The 17,674-nt window shown below is 37.3% G+C and overlaps 1 protein-coding gene across 2 annotated transcripts in view; it reads left to right on the top strand.

Moving 5' to 3' along the window:
- The window catches only part of LOC309475170 (semaphorin-3D), a 58,856-nt gene that overhangs the window by 35,881 nt on the left and 5,301 nt on the right, over positions 1-17,674 (top strand). For both annotated transcript variants that reach the window (XM_082137825.1, XM_082137824.1), the window contains exons 4-13: positions 8,099-8,259; positions 10,707-10,769; positions 11,099-11,218; positions 11,375-11,468; positions 12,106-12,234; positions 14,057-14,199; positions 14,983-15,097; positions 15,207-15,276; positions 15,725-15,869; positions 16,994-17,216. In XM_082137825.1, coding sequence (XP_081993951.1) covers positions 8,099-8,259; positions 10,707-10,769; positions 11,099-11,218; positions 11,375-11,468; positions 12,106-12,234; positions 14,057-14,199; positions 14,983-15,097; positions 15,207-15,276; positions 15,725-15,869; positions 16,994-17,216 — 1,263 coding nt within the window. The remainder of the gene's footprint in view (positions 1-8,098; positions 8,260-10,706; positions 10,770-11,098; positions 11,219-11,374; positions 11,469-12,105; positions 12,235-14,056; positions 14,200-14,982; positions 15,098-15,206; positions 15,277-15,724; positions 15,870-16,993; positions 17,217-17,674) is intronic.

Below are 17,674 nucleotides of genomic sequence, written 5' to 3'. Positions count from 1 at the left end.
TGCACTCTGGGATTGCCTTCATTACAATGAATTTGTGCAGTGCTGCCTTTGAATTTGAACTTCTTTGAATACCAAAAGCATAATGCTTCAGGCCACCTTAAATTGCTTCCTAGTTAGGGAGCTCAGTAGGTGTTGTAACATTAAAGTGTATACACAATGTTTAGTTCATTAAGTTTAAATTTTTTCTCCCTGGTCAAGCTTTATTTAGTTTATATGGAACAATTCTTGGGTCTTGAGTCATTACAGATGTGCCAACGGCGATCAAAACGATCGTTGAAAGCCAAAACAGCAAAAGGAATAAATAAGCAGCTATATTTTCCTCACCACTTGGGATATATAGGGCCTCAGAGAGGAAACTGAGTAAAGTTAATTAGCTTTTAATACGTCACTCTCACTTCAGGGGACTACCTGAAAAATTTGGCACGGATAACCATACAGTAGGCCAACAGAAGTTAGCTTGCGTGATTCTCCGACAGATTGATGTTGTTTTGCATAGACACGCATCCCTTGCTTTAGCAGATGGAAAAGATCTACATGTTCAGGTCCATGTTGTTTTTGATTCTGATTTTGAACGGTTTGCTTATTCAAGTGGTCAGACGCAGATGCAATGGCATGGAGTTCTCTTGATCTTCCCCTTATAGCTGAGACTTTTGCCTTTCCAATGAGCTTCTGACCCTTGGCATTCCTGTGATTTTCCCATCACTCAAGCTTTACACCCAATCAAAAGCCAGCAGCACTTGATGAAATCCGAGATAACGAGGGAAACGGACTCCCTGCTGCTCGAGGAGTGACAGAATCTGTCAATAGAGTCCCTCCTCCGGCTAATCAGCCATCTACTATAATGAGAGCTCTGTTTCAAACGCTCATACCCATGGAGAAATTGAATAGTCTGATTAAAAGCATTCACGCAAGCAATCACCGCTAAGCTGATCTTTCTTAAAGGGACAGTTCACTTAAAAATGACAATTCTGTCATTAATTACAAATCAAAGTGTCTCGAACTGTCAAGTTTTTAATAAAAGCCATCAAAGTACATTCCTATACAGCCAAACTGTAAAAAATTTGTATTAATGTTTTGAAAATGTGTTTTTAACATAATAAATGCATATTGTTGCAAAATGTTGTTATGATATAAATAATGACAATAATGAAATAATGACAGATTATATTTTTGGGTGAACCGTTCCTTTAAAGTTCTTGAGTTTCTGTCTTCCATTAGAGACACACTTCCTAATTTCTCAGAAGTGGCTGCTTTGAAAAGTTTGTTGCAGGTGTTTGGCAGAGTCAGATCCTTTCTGTTTGATGTGCCCATGGATTACAAGCAAATGTTCGCAGTTGTCTTGCGTCGGATACAAGACAGAGCGCTTGAGTTTTATGATCTCTTGAGACTGTGAACTCGCCAGCACCCCATTCCAACGTACAAGAAGCAAAACAACTCTGGACTTGATTATCAGGATTTCGCTTTTATTGATATTGGATTCGTAAAGAGACTTTGTCGAAGAGCTCAAAGCGGAATAGAATTCTGGGTGGCCTAATTGCATTTCCAAGCCTAATCCACAAGTTTCAGTACGTAAAGAGGAATGGTAATCAAGACATCACCTTTGACCCCTTAAATCTTTAAGGTTTCGGCAACTTGGCCTTTGAAACACTTAACTGAGGCTGAACAAAAGGTGCATCAATGTCAGATAGCTGATGTACTGAAAGACGGAACAGTATCTGACAGTGGACAAATTGGTTGCCCATTAGTTTTTTTTAAGCTCCACATTACGCAAACCACATTTAATATCAGTCCCACTTCAGAGGTCTTCCCATTCTTGACTGGAAATTCAGTAATTACTTTGAAAACCAAAAACATGTAGCTATGTTCCATATTTTGTGCTCAACCCTGTTACTTCATGATTTTCAGTAAAAAAAAAAATCAAAAAAAAAAAAAAATCTGGCACCCAGAAAAGTACATAATTTAGACCCTTTGCACAGCATGACAGGAAGACAATAAAAAAATCAGTCCAGTTTTTTTAAACAATTGTAGTATTGACTGTATTCATTAACTTTGAGCGTTCAACCCTGTGATCCAAGTAATCTATAACTACAATTCAATATTTTGTCCTAGTTAACTAGTTAGTCGCTGGCAAGCAGTTGACTAAAATGATTATTGAGTAATTGATTGGTAATTGAAATAAGGGTAAAATAAAATAAGAAAAAACAGATGAAAAAGAAACAACAAAAGTTGAGTACCAAAGATGAAGCATTAAAAAAATTTAAATGACAAATTTAGTACTAAAAAATGATAAATTACTAAAACATAAAATAAAATTTAAATATGAAAATGCTAATTTAAAATGAATAAATACTATAATCCTTTAAATAATACTATAATGACACTGCTGCTAAGTGACAGCTTAATTTAGGCTACATTTGCAAACCTGTTATCAATTCTGATGTGGTTGCTTTTTTAAAGATGACGAATTGTATTAATTAATTTTTTTGTAACAAAAAGCACAAAAAACATTTTTTTTCTAAATGTCCTGAATATTATTAACAGCACTATACAACAATATATGATCAATGAGTTATGCCAAGGTGTTTTTATTGCTTTAGCTCATAAGTTAAGCAATTTTCAAAGTTTTGATGTTATGCAAGATTCAAAAAAAAAATTTCGCGTCAGTTTAATGTAATTTAAGTTGAAACGACCTAAACATCCAAGTTGATTGTACTTTTTTTTAAGGCAGCAAAAAAAAAAAAAAAAAAAAAGATTACAGTGAGGGTGGAAAAATGCAAATATATTTTATACAAATAAGTAAAACTTACTATATATATACAGTATATAGTTTATATTAATGTAAACTTTTTAACAAGCAGCTTAAAGTTCACTGGCCTTTTGTTGAAGAAGAAAAAGGATGATTTTAAACCTTTTTTCTGACATTGTCTAAACAGTTTGATGCAGTGACATGATGTTCTGAACAATTAAATAAATATCCGAAATGATTGACAGCAAGCTAAACACATTAATGGATAAAACAAACAATATAATGCACAACTTTAAACAGTTGATGTCCACTTGAGTGGTTGAAGTAAAATGCCTGGAAACTAAAAATCTTGAAAATATACAACTCAGCAACTCATTAAACACTCAACATTAAGTAATAATAAAATACATTGTATTATTGCGAGTACAAAATGACTTTCAGCATGAATGGATCGTTCAGAAGATCTCATGATTCCAGCTGTATCATGTCGACCAGATGTGCATGTCAGTCTTGATCAGAGCCGCTCTGTGTTGAAGATCTCAAGCCTGAACGTCTTTTATCCCTAATCATTTCATCAATCACAGATCAGTCAATTAGCATGCTAGTTTAGTTGCTAGCACAACGTCATTGTTTTCCGGTCACATGTTCAGATATGATTTACTAACTGTTCCAAACCATCATATTATGAGTTAACGTCATTGACTTGAGTCAATGCTTGGGTGTTTTATGATTAGGACACATTAAAGCAAACCATTTCCTAACAGATTCTGGCTAGACCTGCAAAACTCTTTCATGCATTCATTAGACTTGATGTGAACCTGTACACTGGCACAGCATCTTAACAGCCTGGAAAAGTCTGTCCGTCCAGCTGATAACTGGACCCAGTGGACGGGGTGGAGTCTCAACCAGATGTGTCTTTGAAAGAGATATAAGGAATGGAGTCTTTTGTGACCATGCTTGTTTTTAAGACTGTAGTAATGAGAAGTTGTGTGTTTAGGAAGTGGGTGGGAAAGGGGGATTTCTTTCTCATTTATCAGAAATATGTGGGAATTGTTCCTGATCCACTGCATGACACACGAGCAACACATGCTAGACTCTCAATAGCCATGATCTCATACAAAGGCTGTTTCTTTTGTCGACAATAAAATAAAGATGTCTAGTAAGATTGCGTGATGCAAACTGTGAACACTCTAAATGAACTCAGACCCTATAGCGAACAAAACATCACAGGAGAGGAACAGATGAGCTTCTAGCGTTTTGGATTTAACTGAATGAGGGGCGTATTAGAAAACTATGTAAACGACTCAGGCCCTGTTGGTATTAAGATGTGTTCTGGTTGATCGGATCACAAGTTGACGACGCTAAATACAGATGTAAACGGGGTCTAAAACGTTTTGAGCTTGTCCACTTTCAACCACTTTCAGAGGTAGTCGAAAACACGACTGGATTGCTTTCGTAGTGTAAACGCTCATGTGGTCGAATGGGTTCAAACAGCCACAAAAGACCGTCTACTCTCCGCCTACTGACCTAATGCGTAAACATTATGGGAAGAGCTCTAGCCAGACCGATTTAAACTTTGTCGGCTGAAGACCCGCGATTCGAGTGAATGAGAAAGCAACCTGCGCATGCATTTTAGCCGATTACAATGTATTTAGTTCAATAAAACACATAAGGGATGGTAGTGTTGATGATTTACCTTGGATACGAGCGAGAGTGAGCGAGCATAATAGCACCAAATTAATAAAAAAAACAATATATTGACCACGTTCTGTTATTGTTGTATGTTACGTACTATCATGCGTTTGTGATGATGTAAGATGAACGCTAATGCATCAGGGTTCGATAGAATCAAGTTAAGTGTGAAACTAGACCAACGCCGCGGAGGCATCGGGAACGATCACGCTCGGACTCGGACCACAGCAAACGTGGTAACAGTGTTCGGCAATGTTTTTCCGTCGTCTCCAGTCGCATCCATATGTTATTTGCGTGAGCTTATTTTGTCCATTAGATCGACCCATACATTTACCTGCCCTTAGACCCTCCCCTTGAGGAAATCAGGACAGAAGTGGTTGAAAGTGGACAAAAGAGACGGATTAAAACACCATGTGTAAACGAGAATGTGTCTCCTTTGTCTACTTGTGATTTGATACCAGGTGTAAACAGGGCCTTAGACTCAAAGGTCTTGCTCTTCAGTTTGGTCAAGTTTCAAAGATTAAATGCAATTAATATTCATGTTCAGTTTCAAATATTACATAAAAATATAAAAATATAATCTAAATAAAGAACTAAATAAATACATATAAATGGAGTGTTCGATTTTCTTTAAGTTTATTAAAGTTATATTGCATTTGGATCGCATTCGCCTTTCTTCATCATCTTTGTGGACCAAAACCATGACAGTAAAAAAATAAATACAGAATAATTACCAAAGAAAGAAATATATATTTTTATAGTTAGTACAGTGTAATATTGTAATGTTCCAAGTTTTAAAAAAGAAATAGAAAAACAAGAAAGCGGAGAGCTGTTCAACACTGAACCAGATCGAAATGAGATCTGACTCTACTTTTAAGGCCAGGAACAGTGTGAATGCAACGAGAACTGGTTTGTTGTTCACTTTTTGATTCACTTAAATTGGTCTTAGTTTGGTTCCTTTAAAAGGAGTCAAGTTTGAAAACCCTTTTTGATTTTTTGTGTATTGAGAGTGAAAAAAATAAATCAAGAGACCAGTAAGAGTCACCTAAATGTGAACTCTCCATATGAAATGAGCCAAATTCCCCAAAGAACAGATTCCTTCCGGAAGGACTCTAAAACCGAGCGCTGGAAGCCGCAGTGGAAAGGATTCCTGCAGGTGCTGTGACTTGTGTGTTGGCCTTCGTGCTAAATGGGTTTCATGATGAATAGCATCAACATGCCCCAATTATGAGATTTATTTTACTTGTCAGTGAGAAATCACCTAGTGTCATCTAAGAATTCCTTTAATGGTGAGTCATGCAATGTGCTGCTTTAATGAAGTATGAAAACTGAAAAAGAAAACTGAAGCAGGAAGAGATGTGAAATATAATCCAGAAAGACATTTGGCTTGCATTAATCACCGATCCTAATTGCATTCATTTGCATTACATATGTGGGCGAATCAGTAATTAACTTTATGTATTTGAATGGATCATGTTACTGGATATGTTTCTTTTTTAAAGGCAGCATGGCAACTTTTTTCACAGAAATAGGCTTTATTTTGTATAAATGTTACAACCTCATTAGCAAGCGGTGGAATTTCCTCACAGGTGGAACTTTATCATGGCCTCTTCATGTCAGTTAAGACACACACACACAATTTGTCTAAACGAGGACATTTCATATGAAGTATATTGTTTTCATAAACATAACTATAATAACAACAGAACATGTTTGATTTTTTTTAAATAAAAAGTATAGTGTGAGTTATATATGAAGTATTAGGCAATGCTAATTTAAACAAGATGACTAAAATCATGGTCATGTTTTATTTTTAAAACAAATGTTTCTTTCGATTTTTGGCCTAGAGATTCCCATTTCTTAATTGTTTTCTTTAAAATAAAAAAATAATTTGTTAATATATTAATGTTTAAGTTAAAACAATATAGTAATATTGCATTAATTTGGAATTGACTTGGCATTAAAAGAGTGGTTACATGGAACAAAAAAGCAAAAAAAGTGGAACAAACATGTCACAATATTCCTCATTTAAATAATTCCCGCCCAACTCATACGCAAAAATAGGTGCAAGGCCTGGTTGAGTTAGTTAGTAGTGTGCTGAAATTCGTGGTTATGGTAAGGCGCTTGGCATTTCCAAAACACACTCAAAGCACTTGACCAATCATAACACACTGGTTCAGCCAACCAATCAGAGCACATTGTGCTTTTCAGAAGGAGGGGCTTTATAGAGACAGCAACTAAACAGAGCTGAGTTCCCCAAATGCATCATAGGCCTAAGTATCGTAGAACCATTGCTACCAATGGTCTCTACGTCCAACTTAACCCAGAGCGTTACTGACAGACCGGGAAGAGAGGTGCCGCAACAATGTCAAATATGTGAAAAACATTGTGTTTTTGAACATTTAAGCATGAAAACCTATTCTAGTATAGCCTAAAAACAAAACCAAGACTTTGTGAAAGGGCCTATTTATCTCAGAAAAGAAAAAAAGAAAAAAACAGGAAAACAACATCCAGATGCACCATTTCACTTTCACCTTGGACCAAGTAAAGAATGCAGTCTCTAGACCTTGAGCTATTTCCTGTGCAACATCTCAACTCCCTTTCATCGACAGGGTGTGCGGCTAAGAAAACACCTGTCAAAGTTTATTACCACAATCCTCCTCTAATGCCCGGCACCTCCAAAAGCTGGACGTTCTGCTAACTCAAGCTGCTTGTCGACGTGTAATTATGCACACTTATGCCACATATGTAGGCCCCTCGTCCCACTGGAATTGTGGGTAGCAGGAGTGCAGCTGTCAAGGAACGTGTTCAGGGTTAATTGGCTTTAATTGGAAGGGTTGTTTTTCCCTGCTTAAGCACCAGCGAGGGGAGGGGGGGAGGGGGTGGGGGGTTGCAGAGATGTGGACGTGTCTGAATGTGTCTGTATGAGAATGCATCATGTATAATTATGTGTGAACGTCACTGTAGGGGAATATTGATACTAGTTACCTGGAATGTGAGCATGCCAAAACCATTTCTGCATATGATTGGCATATTTATTTGACATATCTATCAAAGATCAGAACCCCTTCACAATGACTCCAATCTAACAAGTTTCAAACTGCAACACAATCCTTCTAAAATAAGTCATACACTGATATACAAAATAAAGGTTCTTTATTGGCATTGATGGTTCCATGAAAAACTTTAACATGGATTCTTTCCATTCCACAAAAGGTTCTTTAAAGTGGAAAAAGGTTCTTAGATTTTTAAAGTTCTTCACATTAAGGAAAAAATGGTTCTTTTAAGAACTGTTCACTGAAAGGTTCTTTGGGGAACCAAAAATGGTTCTTCTATGGCATCGCTGTGAAAACACCCTTTTAGATCATTATTTTTAAGAGTGTAGCTTTCGATATTCGGTATTCTCATGTGGTACCAGAACATTTGGGAGTTCAGAACAACTTCTTTCCTGTAAAAGGAAAAGAAGTTGTTTCCTTAAAGCTTTCCTGTAGCTCAGTGGTAAGAGCATTGCGTTAACAACGCAAGGTTGTGGGTTCGATCCCAGGGGATTGCACATACCTATGTATAAATGTATAGGATAATGCAATGTAAGTCGCTTTGGATAAAAGCATCTGCCAAATGCGTAAATGTAACTAAAACTTTTTTTTTTTTGTCTGTCAGAACTGAGGTCGAGGAACGGCTCTGCGGTGTTCTGGGACGGTGGCGAGGCGGGAGCGTACCAGGTCTTACTGCTGGATGAGGACCGCGGATGGTTGCTGGTCGGAGGCCGAGACCACATCTACATGCTGAACTCTGACAGCCTCACACAACCGACACGCAAGGTCAGCGCACGCAAATACCTCAATCTGACAGCGCATGATGTCATCTATAGGCCGAGAGGATAAGGGTCACGAAAGTGAAAACAGAGCGTGATTACAATGCATTACTGTTCACATGAATCTTATGAAGTTACAGGATTCCGTCCACCTCATGCACAGAAAATGACTTGTCCCTCAGTAAGTGTATGAAAATGCATTTACTGTAGTATATTTACAATGGTAAACTCAACAAAATGTAAACTTTTTTATCGCACTGCTCTATATATAAAGTTGGATATACATACAATATATTTACATAAAGGAATACTATATAGCAAATTACAACTGCTTGATTGTTTATATTATTACAAAATGTAAAGTATATTATCGCACTGATAAATGTGACTAAGGCATACAGATATCATAATGATATTCTTAGCATTAACATCAACATTTTCTGTAAAGCTGCTTTGAAACAATGTGTATTGTGAATAAATATACAAATAAACGTTAAAAAAATAAATAAATATATTTTGTCAAATCAACTTAGATAATTTATGGCGTTCAGATAACATAATATTTTGAGTTTTGTGGACTAAACCAATCTCCTTCATTGTATTAACTCAAATTTTTGACCAGGTTACTTACTTTTTAAGTTAAACCAACAATCATTATTTTACAGCGAAAAATGTACTTGATTTGCTAGCAACACTGCAAATCACAAAGCAAGGCTATAATGCTTAACTGTTATAATTGTATGTTTGTTACATTAGTATATCCCCAGCTAATATGGAATGTTCCCATTATGTTTTTTAAAGGTTATGTAAATGTTAGGACAAAACATTCTTCAAATAATGTTAATGGAATGTTCTTGTAACATTATTATATCTTGTAATGTTGAGAGAAAACGTTGTTAATCGTGCTTTGAACGTTGAGAGAACATTCAAATATAACGTTCTCATGACGTTTAAAAATGATAGAATGGAATATTCCTCTAACGTTCACATAACCATGAATAAATGTTCTTTATACATAAAAAAACGATATAAGCGTCCACACCAGCGGACTATATCGGTATGTTTATTACAAGCGCACACTGCAGTTTTGTCGTCCGCCGCTTTAAATGCTCATGCTCTTTATAGCTGGATAAATTCTGATTGGCTGTCAATGTTTTTATCATTTATTCAATAAAAAAAATAAAAATAAAAAAAAGAATAATATTCCAACGATATCGCTTCTCTGTGAAGTTTTCGCTATAGTTGTGGTGTGGACTCTGCTATTCGTTTATATTTAGAATGATTTTTAACTATATCTTTATCGTTATCGTTATTGTCCTTGGTGTGAACAGGCCTTAAGCAAATTTATATCCAATCTTTGAACTCAACTATTATAGTTAACTAAACACACTTTTTGTTAGTTTTTACAAACGGAGGGACAAGTTGAAAAGTTTATTTTCTGAGGTAATCAACACAAGTTTAACTGAACACAAACGCTAGATATTGAATGTACGTCAACCAATTTCATCAACCGTAATATGCATTGAAATGTCAAACACTGATGCAGGCTATGCATTAGCTTAGCATCTTTTTCTACAGTTTTCAGGTCAACTAGCATGTCCAGTTTAATAACGCAGATATCTCTATCGCCCCCTTGAGTACGGGGCTTTGTACGCTAAGTAAAGTGCTTGCAATGTATTGACCAGGCATTCGTATCTGCATTTTCATACTTCAGGCCTAAATTCTCCACTATACATCATCACAGCTAAATAAATATTACATTTGGTTCAATATTAATTGATTCTGTCTTTTATAATAGTGAAATACCAAAAGATGCCTGTAAGAAATTGTGAGGTTAAATGTAAGGTCATGGCACAGTCATTCATACGTGATCTTCATAAGAACTAAAGCACGGCAGGTTCTCGATCTTCCAATTATATCATTATGTACAGTGTACTGATTGCCGGCTAATGATTAGGTCAATACCTGCACATTATTTCCACATGGGAATGATTACAGTTTGAGAGGCATGTAGATTGTTGAGTGATGATGGTATTGCGCCAAGGAGAGTTAATCAACTCAATACTTGTTGCTCACATTTTTTACAAGAACATTAATGTGATGCACAATTAATATTTTTTTGAGTAATCAATTAAAGGGGTGTATGATATTTTAGTAATAATTATTTTGTTAATTTGGCTGGAATTTGCCCCGGATTTAATAATATATTTTTTTCCTTTAAATATTAAACCATTATTCAAACTTATAGTATTATTAAACTGTTTATAGTACATTTATATACAGTATATTAATATATTGTTGAGTGTTTAAGCATTTCTCTGCTTTACCAACAGCCCTAACTTACAACTATAATGTGTTGTTTCGTTATGCATTATTTTCGGTTCTTTGGAAAAACTCTCTTTTATCTTTAAAGAATTCCTTTGGGAAACTCTCTTTTATCTCTTTTATTTATAGATTCACTGGCCAGCTGGACAGGAACACATCGAACGCTGCAAATATGCAGGAAAGAATCTATCGGTAAGACGCTACAACTTTAAAAGGGCACAAATGGAGAAAAAAGCGTTCAAGGACCCATAGATGCCTTTTTAATAAAGTGATCTCACAGACCGAGATAAGAATAAAAGCTGAAAAAAAAATCATATTTATAGCTCTATGGGGGGAATATTTCAAGTTGAAAAGTCTTAAGGGAGGGCAAGTCTGAAGTTTTAACGTAATTCCCCCCTGCAATAATGGGCAAAAAATCAGTAGGTGCATTACTGTGTGATTTAAACTGCTTCACATCCACCTATCCTTACAAATACTCTTTAAAATCAGGCTTTTAATCACATACCACATGTATCTCTCAGATGGACTGTGCCAACTACGTGAGACTCCTACAGCCCTTCAATAAAACTCATGTCTATGTTTGTGGAACCGGCGCGTTTCACCCACAATGCACCTACATTGACCTGGGACACAATCTTGAGGTGAGCAGTCATCAAACTCATTTTAAGCTTGTTATCTTTTACATATGAGCAACGACAGGGTGAATTGACCCAACAGAGGCTTATTGACCATCATAGCTGAACCAATACTGAGGGTAATGGTGCAAACAAAGTGACAGTCTTGTCTCTGTGTCCTAGAAACCAACTTTCCGGCTTCTCAGCCATGTTGGAGAATCCGGGAGAGGAAAATGTCCCTTCAGTCCGCATGAGACATTTACCGCCCATCTGACAGGTTAGTTTCCTGACCCTACACCCTAAACACATTGTCCTCAAAAACAACCCATCAGCCCTTTGTTGGCGGTAAAAGGAAAACTGCACAAAACTGTGCATTTGTTAGACGTACTCCCATGTGAGTCACTGAAAAATTAATCTGTATAGCTCCGGACCAGATGTTAGTTTGCATGGGGCAATTTGGAAGTTCCCCCAGTAAACAGATTTGTCACCCATATTTGTCTCCAATGGACACTTACAGTAATAGGCAGTAATTCAACAAAAAAAAAAAAAACGTTAAAAAAAATTGCCCAGTTGCTGTTACAGTGTGGTCAGGAAAAGAAACCCAGCTGCAAAAATGTATAATATATTTAGAATTTTCTTTTCTAAAGCATGCACACCCCAGATGGTCATAATGCATAAACCATATGCTACCTAATTAAAGGCTATTACTGCAACTGGAGACCTTTTTGACCATTTAATGATGCCTCTGGAATAATCGAAATTTCCTCTTCACACAAGCTGCTGTAAAACAGAGTATTTTGATTAAGGATCTGGAGTCAGAGGGTAGAATCATTAAAAATGAGCTATGTATCATAGAAAATCATTTGTCATTCTAAGTCGTTCTGGATGTGATTTTGTGTATATACTCACCTTAGATGGGGACCTGTACGCTGGGACGTCCGTGGACTTCATGGGAACGAATGCTGCCATTTTTCGCACATCTGTGCATATCAGCAATCAACATTATATCCGCACTGAAGCTTACCAGGACCACTGGCTAAATGGTGAGAAGTGAAATACAACATTCATTGTTGTTTATTGTGTATGCAAACTGCATGAACTTGGTTCCCAAACTGGGAAAGTGATCTAGTTTATATTTCATTGACAAATAAACAACAACTGAACACAATACAAATGTTGTTCATATCACAATTATAAACAATATTTTGTGAAAGCTAACAAGCATGCATAAGGGTCTAATGTACCTGGAGACAGCATTGTTTTGGATTTCAAATAATCTCAATGGCAATTCCCCAGCTGCCAAATACAGCCCAGAAGTACCTAACCTGGATGCTGCCATGTTTATTTTTTCATACAAAATCTACAAAAAACGTATGTACTACATGTACTACACATTTGAATTACTAATTTATTTAGTTAGCTAACAGTTAACTAACTTTTTGGATACTGCCAGCAAATTAGACTGTTAGATTAGTGTATATTAAACTGATTAGCTTTAGCATACTGTTATTAATTTGCGTCTTAGCTTAGCATTCAGCTAATATTAGTCTGAGTAGCATTCAAATAGACTGCTAGCATAGATACCATTGCTACAAGAGGATAACTGAAAATGCTATTTTGATTATCTAAAAGACAAACAGCTAACAATAGGAGAGTTTTTTGTCATGTGACTGATCAGTGTTGTTTGCAAATAACTCTTATTTTCAGTGTTGGGGAAACTTTTAAAAGAAATGCATTACAGCAGTGGTTCTCAATTCCAGTCCTCGGGACCCACTGCTCTGCACATTTTGTATGTCTCCCTTATTTAACACACCTGAATCAGATCATCAGCTCGTTAGGAGAGACTCCGTGAACTGATTTGAGTGTGTCAGATAAGAGAGACATACAAAATGTGCAGAGCAGCGGATCTCGAGGACTGGAGTTGAGAACCACTGCATTACAGTATTGCATTACTCCCTAAAAAGGTAACTCTTTTTTGTAAAGTAATGTGTTATGTTACTTTTGCGTTACTTTCTCACCTGGGCTGGTCTGCTTTTTTGTTTTTTAATAACAAAAACTATTTTTGGCAACTGTAAAGGCCATTTTATGCCAAAAGTGAAATGAATAAGCCTCAGGCTGAAGGAAATGCAAATTCACACCTGTACAGTAGAGGGCGCGGCTCAAACCTTCTAGACGCATGAGGACGCATGAGGAGAAAGTTTAACACTCTTTCTTCAGCATTAAAAAGAAAATTTAAACCTAAATGTGATGTTCATCTAAAGTCATTTTTGCTTGTATAGTTGAATTGGATCATCAAAGGTCCAAAGACATTAGTTAATAAAGTGAGATTAAATACATAAAGTAAATTTGTGTTATTTAACATGTTTTGCAGGTTTGCGTAATATTCTGAGCTTGCATTTCACTGTTTTTGTTCATTTTGAGGAATACTAAACCTCTTAAAATGGGGACAGTAGAGCTATCAGTCAATAATGAAAAATGAATAAACAGTCAATAAAGTGGGAAAACAAAGTAGGGTGCATTTTTTATTTAAAAAAGTAATGTAATACGATAATGCGATACTTTACTAGTTACTTGAAAAAAGTAATCCGATTACGTAACTCAAGCTACCCCAACACTGCTTATACTGTGATATATATTAAGTCTTAGTATCTCAAAAAAAGTGTCAGGTTTTAAGGATGTGTGGTGATTTCTTCTGAAATACAAGAAATAATACTGGTATAGAAATGTTTGGCAGTGAATAAGAAGGAGGTGTATGTTATGAATGTTCTGAAAAGTTTGCAATTCACTGTTTTGGGGATCTGGCGCTGCCTAATTAACTTGTGTGACTTCCTCCACCCTCACTCTGATGCCAAATTCTTTTCACAGAGCCAGAGTTTGTGGGATCATATTCCATCCCTGACACTCATAGCTTGGATGATGAAAAAGTCTACTTCTTCTTTAAAGAGACCTCCGTAGAGTCCAACCAGCTCGACAAGCGTGTCTACAGTCGGGTGGCCCGTGTCTGCAAGGTGAGTGCCAAGTCCAGCACCGTAATGAGCCAATAAAAACATGAAATAGATCCAAAAGACCTTTGTTTGGTATGCAGAATCAATGAGCCTTTTGTAAGCATTAATGAATGGACGTGTAGGCCTCGGTATCATCTGTTGCACAGTGATGTATCTAATAATGGAAGAATGAGGTGTTTGTTTGAGAGTAATTAAACACCAATCTAGCAACAAATCTAGCAAACTAGGTTTTCAGTTCAGGGTTATCTTATCAGAGCATTCTTGAAGTGCTTTAAATATTTCTGATATTTAACGCTGTATTTGTTTGTAATGTATGAAAATGTAATGTATTAGATATTTTCTTTTGAGATAATGTCATTGCTTAAGGCTTGAATACACTACATGATTTTTGCACCAATTTTAGGATAGTTTGGCTAGTTGCCAAAAGTCTGATTTTGGTGATTTTTCAAAGAAAATCGTGTAGTGTATGTTGGGCACAGACAGAAACCCAATGTTTTTAGTTTCAGACTATGATTCCATCCAACATGTTTGATATTTTGAGTCGATTTTAGAACACATATTGTGTTTCATTTGTCATGTATCTCTTATAATGAGGCACATGATGTTTCTGTGTGAGTTTGGTGTGTTCGGAAAGGCTTAAATGCCTGGTAGTGTGTGATCCTTAGTCATTTAGTGTATTACGCCCAGTTTTTCCTTTGTAACCATTTATGGTGTCATCAGGTGTATGATGCCTGGTGTTTTAAAAGTTGTGTAGTGTATTAAAATCAAGCTCTTGGTGTTCATAAGAATGACATAGGAGGAAAACGAAGCTTGATTAATCGCTGGAGCACCTTCCTGAAGGCCAGGCTGGTGTGCTCAGTATCAGGACCTGGAGGCATGGACACACACTTTGACGAGCTGGGTATATTTACACACTCTAATCACACTTCAATCACCCAACTGTTATAGTCAACATGAACTTAAAAATTCACCCTAGTTATACTTTCTGCCCATTTTTTTTTTATTTTTAGAGGACATATTTCTTTTGGAGACCAAAGATCCACAGAATCCAGTCATCTATGGTGTCTTCTCCACTTCCAGGTAGGTTCTTTACTTGGAAAAACTATCATTCATTGGGTCACCACCCCATAATCCTCTTAACTTTTTAGAACGACATTCCTGTCAATGTTATATTTGTTTACCTCAATTTCTGCATTGGCTCCATCCAAATCAGCCAATCCGTCACACTCATTCTCATTTAACAAACCCTTCAGGTTCTCAGACCTCCCTTGTTCGTTCCAACAACCTAAATCTGATTATCTCAGTTTATCTTGTGAACTGACATCAGTATCAAAACGCCCCTAAAATCAACAGTCTGGTCACAGGATGGTCTCCGTCCCGCCCGATCCATCTAGAACAATCCGTCTCGGTGCTCCCACCCGAGGAATGGATAGCTTGAGGCCATAAGGGGGGGTGAAAGGTCACCAAACTTGAAGAACTCTGTTATTCTAACCTGGCATCTGACTAATACATGTTTCCTTTTCAAAAGCTCCGTCTTCAGAGGTTCAGCCGTTTGTGTCTATTCCATGGCATCCATCCGAGCCGCCTTCAACGGGCCTTTTGCTCATAAGGAGGGGCCCGATTATCGCTGGATGGAGTACAAGGGGAGAATCCCTTATCCACGACCAGGGACGGTGAGTTCTCAACAGGGAGGAATTATGGTTGGCAGGGTAGAGAAGATGATATTTCATTTGGAGGGATGCTTCTTTTTGCTTTCTGTTGACAACTTGAACGACTTTGGGTAGAGTCTAACTGTTACCTTGATGCTGCTATCACAAGTGCACGCAAGATTTGAGATCTATGGTTAGTTCTGGATTGCAGAAGTGTTGGAGCAGCTTGGAAACCATGCAGCCAGTCACTCCTCGCACTAACTGCACTGGCTCAAGGGGACCGTAAAAGTGTCGTCAAGCACTCTAGGGGTCACGTGTCTGGGCAGTTTGTGAAGTGGCTGGAGTGTGGACTTTTAGTGGTGAGGTCTCCAGAAGGAAGTCAATTATCAGGGCTGTGAATTCTGCTCCATTAATTGTCAAAGTCACAACCACAGAGTTGACCTGAACTCTTGAGTAGACAGATTAACCCTTTCAAATTATGGGGTTTAATGACTAGAAGGTGCAGTTAAGATCATGTTGACACTAAAGGAATCTACTTTAGACTCATTTTACATGTAGTAGGAAAATGTTTCTATTTCATTCAGATGCCATGTTCATCCCTGCTGAAAAATCTAGCATGAATTCATGTTGGTTCAGGCTGGTTTATGCTGGTTAGAGCTGGTATAGTGCTGGTCTAGTGCTGGTCTAGCTGGATGACCAGAATAGTCATGCTGTTCTAAAGAAAAACTGAGCTGGTGTAGCTGGTACACCAGTTCTCCCGCTTCCAGTGCCATGTTTGCCAGCTTTACAAGGTCATGACAGAGGTTGTAATATTAGATTTAACTTTGCACAGGCAAGGTTAGTAAGCAAGTTTATCATACTAGTTTCATGTTAACACTTACTGTATAACATACACCGCTTTGGGGTTTTAGATGGACTCGCTTCAGTGGGTAAACTGACTGACAACAGAAGATTCCTTTAAAACTGCATTTCTCAATATGGAAAAATAAGAATTATGATGCTTGCTGCACTATGATCTCAAACAGTGGCCAAAATCCACATCTGCACAAATGTTTTCAACTATTTTTACCTTAGTCTGTGACTGTTATACCAAATTCTCCACAGGGATCCAGAATATGAGCTTAACTATGTGTCCTATGTCCCTTCAGTGTCCGAGCGAGACCTACGACCCATTGCACAAGTCCACCCGGGATTTCCCAGACGATGTTGTGAGCTTCATGAGGGCCCATCAGCTAATGTGGGAGCCAGTAGTGCCCATCCACAAGCATCCCGTCTTCACTCGGATCAATGCACCCTACAAGCTAAAGAAGCTTGTGGTTGACAGGGTTGATGCAGAGGATGGCCAATATGATGTCTTACACCTTGGCACAGGTATGTTGGAAAGTGGTTAACATGTTCAAAGAGCTGAATCTTTTATACTAGTGAAAATTGTGACAATTAGCCCTGGTGTTCCAACATCACTTCTTATAATTGGTTCTATTGTCGCATCGCGCCATTCACGTCAGTTGTAGACACAGTGTTAGACCTAAATTGCACTACAAATTGCCTAAAAGATCAAAAGATTTTACAAAAGATCTCCTAGATAGGCTACCAGATCCGGTAAACGTTATCAAAGATGTTCCCATGCTGGTCAGTGTTCTTGTTGCCTGGGATCATCCTGACATTCCGAGGCGCCAGTGTTTCTTTTCCTGTCTAACATTTGTCCTCCTGGACTGATGGGTGTGTGATTGAACTCTGCCACATCTAAGTGAATCATGTAGGGCAAATAGATACTCTGTTCAGGACAAATTTGCTTAACCTGTGTGTACAGAGAGCAGACTTGCAATTTT

This window comes from Leuciscus leuciscus, assembly GCF_965113295.1.
Source record: "Leuciscus leuciscus genome assembly, chromosome: 15".
Taxonomy (NCBI): Eukaryota; Metazoa; Chordata; class Actinopteri; order Cypriniformes; family Leuciscidae; genus Leuciscus; species Leuciscus leuciscus.
The sequence above is the reverse complement of the archived record's forward strand: the minus strand, read 5'-3'. Positions and strand labels throughout refer to the sequence as shown.